Source organism: Balaenoptera acutorostrata, chromosome 1 (assembly GCF_949987535.1).
Source record: "Balaenoptera acutorostrata chromosome 1, mBalAcu1.1, whole genome shotgun sequence".
NCBI lineage: Eukaryota > Metazoa > Chordata > Mammalia > Artiodactyla > Balaenopteridae > Balaenoptera > Balaenoptera acutorostrata.
Genome location: NC_080064.1, coordinates 68606596 through 68622396, shown reverse-complemented (window position 1 = coordinate 68622396; position 15801 = coordinate 68606596). Strand labels below are relative to the sequence as shown.

Here is a 15801-nt window from a genome sequence, read left to right as displayed (position 1 = left end):
CAAGAAGCTTTTTTTAATCTGTTAGGATTTAAACGTTATGAGGCTCCAGTATGAGACAGTAATGTGCTGCTCCGCAGACCTACTCCCCAGTGAAACTGGTGAAAATTACTTTTTAAAACAACTATTTCAAGTCTCTAGAGGGAGGGACTTCCCTGGTGGTCCAGTGGGTAAGACTCCAAGCTCGCAATGCAGGGGACCTGGGTTCAATCCCTGGTTCAGGAACTAGATCCTGCATGCATGCAACTAAGAGTCCAGATGCTGCAACTAAGTCCTGGCGCAGCAAAAATAAATAAATAAATTAATTAAATATTTTAAAAATAAATAAAATCTCTAGAGGGAATTCCCCTACAGTCCAGTGGTTAGGACTCCGCGCTTTCAATGCCAAGGGCCCAGGTTCGATCCCTGGTCAGGGAACTAGATCCCACATGCTGCAACTAAAGATCCTGCGTGCTGCAGCTAAGACCTGGCTCAGCCAAATAAATAAATATTTTTTAAAAAAGAAAGAAAGAAGGAAAGAAAAGCTACTAAAATTTTGTAAGAATAGTGAGAACCTGTGGTATTTGAACAAAGATCCACACTATTCCTCCCCCTTCCAACTCAGTGAGATGAACTCCACTCCAGACGGGCACAGCCAGGAGTATCCTGTTCCTCCAGTGGGAGGAATTATAACCCAGTCAGAGGGTTATCTTCCTGGGAAGGCAGGACATCAGTATTTCTCATCCTGTCCCATTACCCGTGGCTGAGGCTAAGTTCTGGGTGAGTGTGCGGGAGAGTTGGGGGATCCCTCCTTCTACTCCCACATTAGGATGGAGGATCTACCTTGGGAGCAGCACAGCTGAGGATACTGTAGCCCTCAGGGCCCTTATACTGGTTCATGGGGCAGAGTTTCCATGCTTGGAGAGACAAGCTGAGGAAACTGGTGTCACTCTCAAATTGCCCCCCACCCAGCAGCACTAAGCTCCTAAAGCAGGGGTGTCACTCAGAAAGATCGGCAACATTGTTCCTACCTGCCAGCACTAGTTTGCCTGAGAGAGGAAAGAGAAAAGTGGGAGGAGCCCTCCTAGGGTCAGAACAAATCTCAAACAAAATTTCAGAACTATCCTTTCAAAGGAATCTAATTTGATCAGTTTGTGGAGCAATTTATGGCCCAAGGGCTGTTGTTGAAAACAACAGAGTATCAATCAGCAATTAGTGTAGCTTAACAGCAGGGTGTGGTCAGGGAAAGAGACAAAGAAAGCCTTATTAAAACCACTGTCATCCCAGGGTGACTGAGCATACTCAAGGCTGCATCCTCTGAAGAGCAACATCAGAGGCTTCCCATCACAGGGGGAAAATAGACTTTACTAACTTATTCAGCCAGTCACTAAAAATGTAAATAACAAGTCCTAAAAGAAGGTGGGGACCAGTACCTAGAGTTGCTCTAATATATTATTGAAAATGCTTAATATAAAAAAATAAATAGGGGCTTTCCTGGTGGCGCAGTGGTTGAGAATCTGCCTGCTAATGCAGGGGACACGGGTTCGAGCCCTGGTCTGGGAAGATCCCACATGCCGCGGAGCAACTAGGCCCGTGAGCCACAACTACTGAGCCTGCGCGTCTGGAGCCTGTGCTCCGCAACAAGAGAGGCCGCGACAGTGAGAGGCCCGTGCACCGCGATGAAGAGTGGCCCCCGCTTGCCTCAACTAGAGAAAGCCCTCGCACAGAAGACCCAACACAGCCAAAAATAAATAAATTAATTAATTAATTTTAAAAAAATTTTAAATAAATAAATAAATAAATAATAAGACATACAAAGAAACAAAATATGACCCCTACACCAGAAAGTAAGAAGGCACAAGAACTGCATGTGAAGCAACCAGATGTTGGATTTAAAAACTTCAAAGTAGACAATATAAATATGTTCAAAGAACAAAAGGAATCCATGATTAATTACAGAAGATATGATGACCATGTCTCATCAAATAGAGAATGTCAGGGCTTCCCTGGTGGCGCAGTGGTTGAGAATCTGCCTGCCAATGCAGGGGACACGGGTTCGAGCCCTGGTCTGGGAGGATCCCACATGCCGCAGAGCGGCTAGGCCCGTGAGCCACAACTGCTGAACCTGTGCGTCTGGAGCCTGTGCTCCGCAACAAGAGAGGCCGTGATAGTGAGAGGCCCGCGCATCGCGATGAAGAGTGACCCCCACTTGCCGCAACTGGAGAAAGCCCTCGCACAGAAACGAAGACCCAGCACAGCCATAAATAAATAAATAAATAAATAAAAATAAATAATTAAAAAAAAAAAAGAGAAAGTCAATACAGAGAAATTATGAAAAAGAACCAAGTGGAAATTCTAGAGCTGGAACAACAATAACTGAAATAATCAACTCACTAGAGGGGCGCAACAGTAGATGTCAACTGGCAGTAGAAGAAAATTAGCAAACTTGAAGACAGACTGACGAAGTTTATGCAATTCAATAGAATAGAGAGAATGAAGAATGAATAGAGAGAAAAAAGAATGAAGGAAAATGAACAGAGCCTTGGAGAAATGTGGAACCCCATGAAATGCATCAATATATGCAAAACTGGAGTACCAAAAGGAGAGGAGAGAAAGAAAGGAGAAGAAAACATATTCAAAGAAATAATGGCTGGGGACTTCCCTGGCGGTCCAATGGTTAAGACTTTGCCTTCCAATGCAGGGAGTGTGGGTTTGATCCCTGGTTGGGGAGCTAAGATCCTACATGCCTCATGGCCAAAAAACCAAAACATAAAACAGAAGCAATATTGTTAACAAATTCAATAAAGACTTTAAAAATGGTCCACATCAAAAAAAAAAAATCTTAAAAAAAGAAAGAATGAAAGAAAGAAAGAATGAAAGGAAGGAAGGAAGGAAGGCTGGAAACTTCCCAAATTTATTGAAAAACATTAGTCTATATATCCACGAAGGTCAACAAACTCCACAGAGGATAAGCATGGAGATCCATAGACATCATAGTGAAAATGCTGATGGCCAATGACAAGGAGAAACTCTTGAATGCAGCAAGAGATAAACTACTCATCACTTACAAAAGAACCCCAATAAAATCAGCTTACTTATAACTGGAAATAAGGGAGACCAGAGACAGTGGGATAAGATGTTAAAAGTGCTCCAAGAAAAAAAATCTGTCAACCAAGAATCCTGTATCCAGCAAAGCTATCTTTCAAAAAATGAAGGCAAAATAAAGACATTCTCAGATAAACAAAAACTGAGAGAATTTGTTGATAGCAGACCCACATTACAAGAAATACAAACAGAAGATATTCAGGCTGAAAGCAAGTGGCCCCAGACAGTAACTCAAATCCACATGAACAAACAAAGAGCCCTGGTAGAGGTAATTATGTAGTTATAAAACACAATGCAAATCCTATTTCCTCTCCTTTCTTTCTCTTAACTGATTTAGAAAGTAATTGTATACAACAACATACATATAATGTATCGACCGTAATATATAGAAATGTAGTATATTTGCCAACAACAACACAAAGAAGATGAGTGAGAACAATGCTGTATTGGAGAAATTACAAACACTAAACCAGTCTTGCACTCCTAGAAAAAATCCCACTTGGGCATCATGTATACCTTCTACAAACTTAATGAGAATAAACCTATATAAGACAGCAACTAATTTTTAAATAATACTAAGGCCCCATTTTCAGTTAAGGGTTCCAGTTTTAACTTCTGAAAAATTTCCTTCAAGATTTATGAGTCAAATATTTTGGAAAAAAATGCATAAAATGTTTAACTAGTCCTATTGTATAATTACTACTCTGAAGTGGGCTGTGCCAATTTTCCAGGTTGCTTTAATAAGTAAGGGAGTGTCATTTATAAAAGCCAGAGTAAAATATAATTTCCCCAGTTGAGAGGGGTATGTTTCTGAAAGCATTCGGTAGGAACACAATTAGCTGAGGAATTTCAGTTGTTATAGGAAAAAAAAAAATGTTTTAGGCAGAACCCTAAGAAGTCAGATTTTTCTTTTTCTTTTTTGGATTTGAGACTTTAAAATCCAAACTTGAAAATATCGGGGTTCCTTTCTTTTCTAGTTTATGCTTCCTCCCCCAGCTCTGCCCCACCCTCGCCAAAGGCAAAGCAGAGGTTATCACAGAAAAGTCAGAACATCCAAGTAAGGCAAGCAGGAATCACACACACACACACACACACACACACACACACACACACGCACGCACACACACTCACACACACACACACACACACACACACACACACACACACACACACACTCCCAATACAGAGGCAGCGGCAGAGGCTGATCCGGGCTGTGTGGGTCACACCTGGGCACCTGCTGGCCACCCTGCGGTTTCTAACTGACCTTCTGTCCTTAACAACCCCTCAAACAGGAAATCTCTGGATGGTTTCAAACTCCACTCCCCCGCCCCGCCCCTCCATAAACACCGCAGAACGGGAACAACTTGCTGGAAGTTAGAAGCTGGTTCAGAAGCAATCCAACTCAAAGAAAGTTTCTGAAGAAACGGACAAAAATAATCAAAGCCCCCCCCCCCCAACTGAAGCTAGCCCACGGAAAAATAGACTCTCAGAAGCCCCTGCCTGGGGCATACGCGTTTCCAACCCAGTTGTCATCTTAGTCAAGCGGTTTTTGGATGAACGGTTTTCCGGGACTCTGACCTGGGGACGCCGGGGTTGGTAGCCCAGCCGCAGCGGCCAGGCCCTGTGAGAAGGCCCAGCGCCCCGCCCTCTCTTCCGGCCGGTGAGTCGGCGCGGCCGGCCTGAGCCAGGCTGAGGCGCTGGGGAGCGCGGGCCTGGGCGCTGCCCCGGGAGAGCCCGTGAGTGCGCGGGATGGGGTGGGTGAGGAAGTGGGGATCCCACGCACCGAAGGGCACGAAGAGCCCGGGGATTCGAGAGGAGAGGCCCGGGCGGTGGGGTCGCTGGAGGTTGTGGCGGGGGGAGGTGGTCGGCGCGTGTGTTCCTGGGCTTGGGGTGGGGAACTCAACCGGAGGGACGGGGCGGGGGGCGCGGGAGGTGGGTGGGCCCGGAGCTGGCACCCAGTCCTACAGGAGGCTGGGGAGGAGGGCCGCGCAGAGCGGGGGAGAGCGGGGGCCCCCCCTGCCGGGGCTGGGGGCTGCACAGCCCTCCGGTGGGCTGCGGCAGGCCGGGGAGTGGGGGTGGCGAGGGGGAGAGTGGGCTGCGCCCGGAAGTCAGCGTTTATGCTCACTAAAATGAAGGCTGCACGAAGTAAAAAGAGTGATAGTCTTTAACTGGGAATAAATATGGCTTGCCAGTCCCTGCTTACTAGAAACTTTTCAGGATCGCTCATTCTCACAGCTTCAGTAAGATGCTTGCAAATTTATTTTTCCTTTGTTAGACATAACAGGTATATGAAGAAAGGCAATTAAGCAAAAAAGAAGCCTAGCCTCATTCCAAATGTTTCGTATTTTTCAGGTTTTAGAATTCTCAGTTAATCCCATCTCTTGAACCCCTTCATTCCCAGTCTCAGAGATGCAAAATATATACTTCTGATTAAAAATATTGTGCAACCTTTAACCTATTAAACGTAACTAAATATTTCCCAAGCTCTTCTCTGATACAGATCTCCTGTTATAATTTAGTGTCACAGTAGTACTCCTGGTGCAGATTTTTTGTCTCATCTCGGTGTCAGCCCTCTAACAGAAACAGGAGTGGAGTTCTTTGCCTCTGGTTTTATTTCTCATGCTTAAGGTTGCGTCCAAAACTTCTCATTTTCCTCTGTCATTCACTTTACTCTCCTTTTCTTTTCCCAAATCTCCAGTTTCCTCTTTATAAGAATGGCTTAACTACATTCACATAAACCAAAATTCTAACAGCTACAGAGATGATGTACCAATCAAATTTTAGTTGTAGGAAAGGTAGGTAAACATGTTTATCAATTAGCTTACTGAGATCCACAGTACTTCAGAACTATTCCAGGTATCCAAGAACCTGGTTGAATTTAGAGAACATTTTAAAATCAAAAGTACCTTCATAACTTAAGTAAATAAGAAAACTTTAAAACTCTTACATTAAGTCAAATTCAATAAATAAAAATTGGGCACTTACTACAAACTAAGGCATTATTTGATACTGATATACTGAAAGACATGAAAAATATTGATATACTGTTTTTATATAGCAATGCAAATTAATTTTACTACTAGAAGAATAATTCTGTACTTTAAAAAAATACTTTTTAATCCAAAGATTATCCATCTATCTAATCTACAAATCATTTATTTAACTTGGGAGAAAATGCTTAATCAAGAAAATTACAATAAATGACAGTGGGTTTAAAATAGAAACCACACCTACCACTCTGACTGATGCTTTTCAGCTCTTATCTCTTTAGACCTGTGAGAAAATTTCCATGATGTTTGTACTTCCCTAAGGAGTTTTAAATGTCAGAGAAAATTTATAAAGGAATCATTTATGAATTAGATGGAATAATATGCATGGTTAGCTGAATTCTCTGGTATTTTCAAGCATTTTCCACTTGCAACTAAAGTATATGGTTATTCCCAACAATTTTACTCTTAGGTATATACCCAAGAGAATTGAAAAATTATGTACACAAAAACTTGTACAAAAATGTTCATAGTGGCATTATTCATAATAGCCAAAAAGTGGAAATAACCTAAATGCCCATCAAGTAATGAATGGATAAACAGAAGGTGGTATATCCATACAATGGAATATTATTCCACCATAAAGAAAGGAACAAAGTACTGATACATGATGCAACATGGATGTACCTTGAAAACATTAAGCTAAGTGAAAGAAGACAAAAAAAAAAAAAAAAAGGCCAAACATTGTTTGATCCCATTTATAGGAAATATCCAGAATAGATAAATCCATAGGGACAGAAAGTAGATTAGTGTTTGCCAGGGGCTGGAGGAATGGGAAGTGAGTGCTAATGGTTATTCAGTTACTTTCTGGGGTGATAAAAATGTTCTGGAATTAGAAAGTGGTTGCACAACTCTGTGAATATACTAAAACCACTGGATTGTACACTTTAAAAGGGTAAATTTTTTTTTCTATGTCTAAGTGAGAGAAGATGTTTAAATGCCCCATCTTTTATTTATTTATTTATTTTATTATTTTATTATTTTTTTGGCTGTGTTGGGTCTTCGTTTCTGTGCGAGGGCTTCCTCTAGTTGCGGCAAGCGGGGGCCACTCTTCATTGCGGTGCACGGGCCTCTCACTATCGTGGCCTCTCTTGTTGCGGAGCACAGGCTCCAGACGCGCAGGCTCAGTAGTTGTGGCTCACGGGCCTAGTTGCTCCGCGGCATGTGGAATCTTCCTAGACCAGGGCTCGAACCCGTGTCCCCTGCATTAGCAGGCAGATTCTCAACCACTGTGCCACCAGGGAAGCCCCAAGGGTAAACTTTTTAGCAGGTGAATTATATCTCAATAAAGTGGTAAAGTACGTGGTGATTAAAACCTATGTATTGAATTTCTAAAAGAAGACAATATTCTGCGAAAGGTGATAGTGTCCAATATACCTTGTATACCAATCATCCTGAAAATCACTTTTGAACCAAAAACATTGGTTCAAAATATCATTCTTACTATAGCTATAAAACAGAAAACAGAGTAACTTTTTAAACGTAAATATATTTTAAAAATTAAAACACCTAAGAATGCAATCTATACATATGAAAAAGTAAAATATTTATATGCATAACAAGTAGTAGCAACATCATTCATAAGCAGCAGTTAGTGTTTATTTTCCCCATATTTTGGTTTAACACCATAGTGGTAGTTTATTCTTTTTAGGGAAATTGCATATGGGACATATAGCATATTATGAGTAAGTTATAGAAGGCTGTGTAATTGGAAAATTAATTCCAAGTAACAATATTTCCTCTAAAAACACATTTATTATCAAACAAATTATTTTTAACTAGTGGACAATAAAATGTACCTATAATTTATTAAGTCCAAGATATATACTCAACTTGCATAAAATTATATATGGCATTTTAAAAACAACCTATTTCTAAAATATCAGTAATTCAGGCCAATTGGGATTTCCACAGGAGATAAATTGCCATTAATATCCTTTTTATGAAGAAAAGGTCTGCCTTAAGAACATTACAACTATGTTATTAAGAAATGCTACAACATACTTTAAAAATCAAAATGGTGAAACATATGTATTAGGATATTCTTTTATGGGTACCAGCCCTATAGCAGCATTTCATATGGTGACTTTAATCTAGTTAACCAGATTTCCAAGTGACTTGGGTTTTTATTTTCTAGAAATACCTATTACATATATAGTTTCGTTAAGAATTTAAATTTCCATTATAAATGAGAACCTATCATACTGATAATGTAAAGATATAAGAAATAAAGTACTTGGATATCCTAGTACTTTATTAGAAATATATCTACTAACTCCACAGAAACAAGTTTTACATGTAAGCAAAATACTAAAATTTTCTGATTCGGGAGAAATGAAATAAAATACAGTGAATGGTTTTCTCTTCTTCTCTAACTGTAAAAATCCCTTTTGCCTTTTTATTTGACCCGTCTCTATTCATGCAATTTAATGAACCCTCGAAATAATTTACATGTCTTTATACAGAATTCACATCTACATCAGTAAATGGCCAGTCCTTTTATATTTTCAGTGCCTTATCAAAATATGGGTAACAAAGTTTTTCATTCTATGAGGCAGGAAGATGTTTCCTAAGTACTTCTTTGGATGATGAGGATATAGTATCTGGGAAGGACACCTCAAATTCTATTAGAAGGTCACCACGTTGCTCAGGATTTTTTGGAAACGGTAGCCCATATCCGATAATTCTTCGCCTCATTCCAGGTTTCACAATATCATTTACTGTCATAGGTATGGTTCTTCCATCCATTGTTGGCACATTAAATGAGCAGCCACACAATGCCTAAAATGGACCAAATAAAATTAACAAACTTCAAAATGTAAAAGTCTAATCAAAAATATTACCAGCTGTAAAGGACGATACCTCTAAGGCAAATTTTTAACCTCCAAAAGAATATCAATAATTATAAGACTTTTTCCACATTAGAAAGTCCCTTCAGGACACACATAATCAGACATTTTACAAAAGAAGGAAAGGAGAAGGGGAAGGAAAAGAAAAGGAAAAACAGAGGAAAGAATGTCTTTCACATTTCCCTGGAATTAAATGGATTGTTTGAGGCTGCTATTACAACATTCAAGATGCAGGGATGGAATGGGAGAAGAGAAGAGGGAGAAATTCAGGACTAGAAAGAATAAGATAGGAGCAACTACAAACTTCTCTGGAGGGAAAATGTTAGGACAAGAAATATACTTTTTGTTTTAGTCAATAAATATTTACTGAGTACCTACTATATGCCATATATTCCTGTTAGAGGCTGAGCATATAGGGACCATGAACACAGACCCCACCTCAAGGAACGCACAGAGAATTCAGAAGCAAACTAGTAATTATAATACAGTATAAAGTTGGCACAGAAGTATGTGCAGAAGTCTTTTGTGAGAGAAAGGGCACCCAACCTACCCCCTTAGCTTCAGGGGGTAAGTTTGGGGTAAGCATTGGACCAGTAGCAGGTGTTGAGGTAGAGTGAGGAACAGCAGTGTTCCATCGAGTACAGCTCAGACAATGACACAGAGGTATACAAGATAATAATACATCAAACTTAGGAAAATGCATATACATCGAGGGTTAGAAATCAGATTAAAAACAACCTTTTATTTTAAGATAAAGAGTTTAGACATTATGGTAGATGCTATGTGGAGTCATTTAAGAATTTTAAGCAGGGAACTGATATGGCCTTATTTGCAGGATTACAATCCAATTTGAGAAATCGTGCCTAAAAATAGAACAAATATGAACTAATGTATTAAAGCAGTACCCTCATAAATTATTTTGTCTTTTAATACTTTTTTTGTTATATAATTATTAACCCAAGTTAACAATTTTGGAAGAATCCTATACATGGACTAAGGTGATGAGATTACAGTGCAGATCTCATAAACCATACTTGTAAAAAACAGAGTAGAGTGAATCCAGACTAGGCCTCATAGTATATAATTCACTTAAAATTGTCATTTAAATTGTTAGTATAAATAACTAAACTTAGAAAGTATAATCTTATCCATAAATGAGGTATAATAGTGGTACTACCTCAGAAGGTTCTTATGAAAATTTTAAAAATAATGTGTAGTAAACATAAAATTAATGTTAGTTATTATTTAGATAAATGCCCTAAGATCACATGCATAATTCTGTTTGGTTTCAGAATCCTATGTCCTACCAACTTACCTCTCGTAAACTAATTCTAGCAGTATAAATTATATTTGATCCATCCCTTTTGAATTTTGGGTGATCTTTATCTTTAATGACAAAAACAATGTCTGCTGGAATACTAGTTGGTGTTTCATCTCCTTCCCTTGGAAAAGTAATTTTGGTACCTTCTTTCCACCCTTTTTTTATCTCGATGGTGAGAATTTTGTCCTCAGTTCTATAACTCCTTCCATCAGGGTTTAACCTTTTTCGAGAAATCTTCATCCGTTTGGTACAACCACTATATATTTCTTCAAGTGATACTCTAAGTTCATGAATAACTGGAGGATCTTGTTTGAGGCGGGATGGCCCCACAGAATTCCTGTCTCTTGGATATCCATTCATGCTGAATCCAAAGGCGCTAAAAGGATCTCCATCTACTTCCATTTCATCAGAATCTCTACCACCACCCATCCGTCTTCCAAAGAAAATTTCAAAGGGGTTGGAACCTCCGAAAAATGCTGCAAATGTGGCATGAGGATCGCCATGAAAGGTGTACCGGAAGGTACCTCCTTGTCCATCAGTACCTCCTGCTCCTCCTTTCAACCCTAAATGAAGAGATAAGCATGATTAGAAAAATGCTTACAACTCTTGAAAGTTAAACTTTCAACAACTGTATTACTAATAAACTTTGGCTAACTTAGGTTGCTATTTATTAATATTGGCCAGAAATGCCATTATAACTGAATACAGAACAGCTATATAACTTCCAATCATTCTACCCTAAGTTAAATTTTTATCTTTCAAATTCTTCCAAACCCCATCTTTAATGATAATTTATTCCTGAGTCTTTGTTCCACAGGTAAAAAGAAAATAAATAGAAATCGGGAACCTCTTATCTCGTAAGCTACTGGTTTGATAACCTAAAGTATATAAATTTAAGTTTTTAAAAGATGTCATTCAAGGGGAGGGGGAGGGAAGAATTGGGAATTCGGGATTAGCAGATGCAAACTAGTATATATAGGATGGATAAACAACAAGGTCCTACTGTATAGCACAGGGAACTGTATTCAGTATCCTGTGATAAGCCATAATGGAAAAGAATATAAAAAAGAATATATATATAACTGAATTACTTTGCTGTATAGCAGAAACTAACACAACATTGTAAATCAACTATACTTCAATAAAATAGAAAAATAATCCTGACTGAGTTACCATTTTTGGCAGAGGAAGGAAGGGCTTTTAGGGAAAAGCCAAACCCATGATGTAATAACTTAAATTGTTATTCTTTCTTTTCATGAATCCATTATAAGTCCAAAACATTTAGATTTTGTCTTGTAGAGAGTTAGATTGGACAGACTAATTCACTCACTTCATTAACTCTGTTAAATTATTATACTCTATTTGTGGGATGAAAGATGAAGTGATTGAAATAATTTAGCATTGGTTTAATTACATTGGTAATGACCTTGAGTTATATGATATATATATATATCATTTAAAAAAATCTGCCACTAGCTTTTTTTAACATTTGGAGTTATAACTATACCACTAAAATTTATAAAAAGAAGTTTTGGATGAGCTGTGTGTTAAAAGTTCTTGTCTTGCTTGTACTTGTCATTCTGATTCTATAAGGCATATCCCTGAGTGTTATTTGGATATATCATTCAATACATATATTGACAGTTTTCAAATTGTTAGATTTTGTGTCTCCAGATTTCTATTCACGGATGAAGGTAAAAATTTAAACATCAGCTGACACTGTTGGATGAAGTAGAGTACACGTATACCTTTTACTGGAAGTTGCCAAATAGAATAAGACACGTAAAACTCTGTGAAATCATGCTGAGTGACTTCAGTAGAATTTTTTATTATTAAATTTCTCATATATGTGTATGTGTAATTATACTTTATATTGTTTTTGCTTCTGCCTTTTCTCAAATATCTTGACACTCAAAAGACATTTTAGAGTTTATTTTTGGAGAATTTAAGAATTAGTTCATTCCCTTTATTCAATAAACATGAGTGCCTGTCATTTTCAGACCTGTATGAATGAGCAATGCAAAAATGAATAAAATGTATTTCTTGCCCTCAAATTGGTCACTGCTTGAATATCCTGAGAAGAGTCCCTGAGAAGATTCACACACTGTCTGAAGTGACGTTTATCAAAGCTAACAGCCAACAATGCAGCTTTGACACTAAACAGTCAACTACGTATCCACTATGACTGAGAAAAATCCTACCAAAATTCACACCAATACAACATGAATTATTATGCAAGTATCACTTGCATTGCCTGGCACTTGAATTGTAACAAGCCTGTCATCAACTACACAGTCAACTCTTTACTACGTACATTCTGACTGCTCATGGAAAATTTTCATATTCAGCTAGATTCCCTCTGCTATCCAAAATTTTTTCTAGACACCATCATCACTCGTGTGAGCAAGAAATGCACCCCAGAGTCAACATTTACCTATGCTGTACCGACAGCTATTATTTAAAAAACAACCAATCAACCAATTTGCAATCCAGAAACAATTATGTGTCTGGGATACTATCCATAACAATGATATCCATTAGTTAGTTAACTAAAAGTTTATCAAAAGAAGCAGCATTGGAGAAGAATTAGGATTTCAAAGAAAAAAAATTATAGGACTTTAAAAACTTTCTTTAAGGAGATCTAATATGTAAAAACCCAGATTTATAACAATACTTACAGAGTTAACTAGCATAACGAAATTCTTTAGACAGCTTTGATTCATAAAAATACAATTTACTCATTTTTAAAAATATATAGTAAATAAAAAGATTCAGTTGTTTAACTATATAAAGAACAGAAGCTGCAAGCTAGTATAAAGATTAATATACTAAACACAAATTTGATCATATAAATACTACCTTTCAGTATTTAAGTTATTGAGTAAAACATAAACAATAAAAAAAGAAGGCATAAGAAAAAGAAATGTTAGAAAACTAGACTACTATGAAGATGTGTTATTGAAAATCTTTTTTTTTTTTTAAGTCTTTTAATATAAACTTCTGTTGACATCACAGAACAATTCAGAACTAAACCTAAAACTTTAGGGGAGAGACTGGATCAAAATCCAATTTTCAATTTCTGTAGTTCTATGTTTTTTGTTTTCAAATGATTCAACTATGGAGAAACGTCTCCATATGGAAAAATAGTTTTATTTATTACATACAATAAAATTAACCCATTGTAAATATACAGTAGTTTTAGTGAAGTTGTAGAATTGTGCAACCATCACCACAATCCAGTTATAAAACATTTCCATCAACCCAAAGAGTTCTTTCATTTCTATTCGTAGTTAATCCCTGCTCCCACCTCTAGTCCTAGGCAACCACTGATCTGCTATCTTTCTCTATAAATTTGCCTTACCCATGCATTTCATATAAATGGAGTAACAGAATATGTAGTCATTTACATCTGACTTTTTTAGCGTAGTTCATGAGGTTATTCCATTTAGTAACATGTTTTATTAAATCAGTCCTTTTAATTGCTAAGTGGTATTTATGTGTATGTGTGTGTGTATATATACATATATACCACACTTTATCTATTCAATAAAAGATGATACTTTCGGATTTTTTCATTTGGGGCCATCACAAATGGTGCTGCTGTGAACACTCACGTACATGTCTTTCTATGGACCTATATTTTCATTTCTCTTTTACAGATTCCTAGGAGTGGAAATGCTGGGTCATATGATAAATTCAAAACATCTCTATTTTTATCCAACCTTTAAAAAACCCGGAATTTAAAATTGTGGATATTAGAGGGGCTTCCCTGGTGGCTCAGTGGTTAGGAGTCCGCCTGCCAATGCAGGGGACACGGGTTCAATCCCTGGTCCGGGAATACCTCACATGCCGCGGAGCAACTAAGCCCGTGCGCCACAAATACTGAGGCTGCGCTCTGGAGCCCACGAGCCACAACCACTGAGCCCGTGAGCCACAACTACTGAAGCCCGCGCGCCTAGAGCCCGTGCTCCGCAACAAGAGAAGCCACCGCAGTGAGAAGCCTGAGCACCGCAACAAAGCGTAGCCCCTGCTGGCCGCAACTAGAGAAAGCCCGCGAGCAGCAACAAAGACCCAACGCAGCCAAATAAATAAATAAATAAAATTAAAAAAAAAAAAAACACACAACCAAGTTGATATAAAAAAAATTTTTTTTAATAAAATTGTGGATATTAGAGATTTTCAAAACACAAATATACTGGGATCACTGGTTCTGTTAGGTCCTAAATATATAAATTAGCATGTTCAACTCATACAATTCTCAGTTCACGGTTCCTTATTTCCACAGTCTCAGGCCTTGCAAAAGAATGCAATAATTGGGGGAAAAAAGTATATCAGGTAAATTATTAATGGCCCCACAGTCCTAAAATTATTGTTAAGTTACTTCTAGAGAAACACACAGGGCTATGGAACCAGGCCTGCAGGCACAAACAGATCAATGACAGGCAAAGACACAAAAATATTTTCCCACATTTTAACAGTATACGTAACGAGGTATTTTAAATAAAGGATAAGTAAATATAATGCTTTTCTGTAAAGGAAGATAATTTCTAAAACATAATCAAATAACTTTAACTGTATTTTAAAGTAACATAACTAGAGAATGGTATTTCTGAATAATATATTTCAATGCTTTAAAAAACTTATTCTTCCCTTACTATTACCTCTATTGCTTATACCAATTACCTGAGTCAAGAACAAAAAAAGATTTGGGGTACACAGATGATCCTGTTCTAGTTTTTTTTTAATTCACTCACTGATGATGCTCAGTAAAAATCAAACTGGAGAAATATCACCCAAGAAAAACACTATTAAGAGGTAATATTAAGCCAAGAAAAATGTATCATTTGGTGACCTGAAAATTCTGCAAATATTCTTAGTAAACACTGAATCTTATGGTTTAGTTATAGACAGCTTTGAGCTATTTGTGAGATGTGAAATAAATCAGTGGATATTTGCTTTTTCATGGGAATTTATTGTGTTACTCCATGTTTGTAGATTTCTTTACAAAATTACAAAATAACTTATTCAGAAAGAGTAGTATATGGTTAGTAGTATCTCAGAATCCTGCTTAGCTTTTGAGAAGAACCAAATCATAGTATTTTGAGTAGTATGGCCATAAGGAACCCACAGGATTGAACTGCCCACCATTTGCTTTTTCAATATTTACTTTGTAAGAACCTGACACTGCAGGTCCTCATCACACCAAAACTGGCAGCAGAAACTGCAATTGGGGGCAACTCAGATCAAAAACAAAAAAAAAACAACAAAAAACCCTCTACACAATCACCCTGCTTATCTAAATTTAATGTTTTAACTCAAAATAAGCAGTTGCTACCTCACTATACTTTAGGATACATTTCTAATTAGGAAAATTTAACATTAAATGCAATAAAGGAAGCAAAAAAACCCAAAAAAAGTTTTCATAACTACAATGATTTTAAAAAGAACATCTGGGGAGAAAAATTGGTAATAAAACAACTTAGTCCTGATATAAAACATTGAA

The 15801-nt window shown here is 37.6% G+C and overlaps 1 protein-coding gene across 3 annotated transcripts in view; it reads right to left on the bottom strand.

Annotated features, from left to right (window-relative positions):
• Nucleotides 1-7597: 7597 nt before the first annotated feature.
• Nucleotides 7598-15801, bottom strand: part of DNAJB4 (DnaJ heat shock protein family (Hsp40) member B4) — a 39955-nt gene continuing 31751 nt past the window's right edge. For all 3 annotated transcript variants that reach the window (XM_057544195.1, XM_057544201.1, XM_007191788.2), the window contains 2 exons: nt 10293-10861; nt 7598-8909 (listed from right to left, as the gene is read on the bottom strand). In XM_057544195.1, coding sequence (XP_057400178.1) covers nt 8676-8909; nt 10293-10861 — 803 coding nt within the window. In that variant the 3' untranslated portion in view covers nt 7598-8675. The remainder of the gene's footprint in view (nt 8910-10292; nt 10862-15801) is intronic.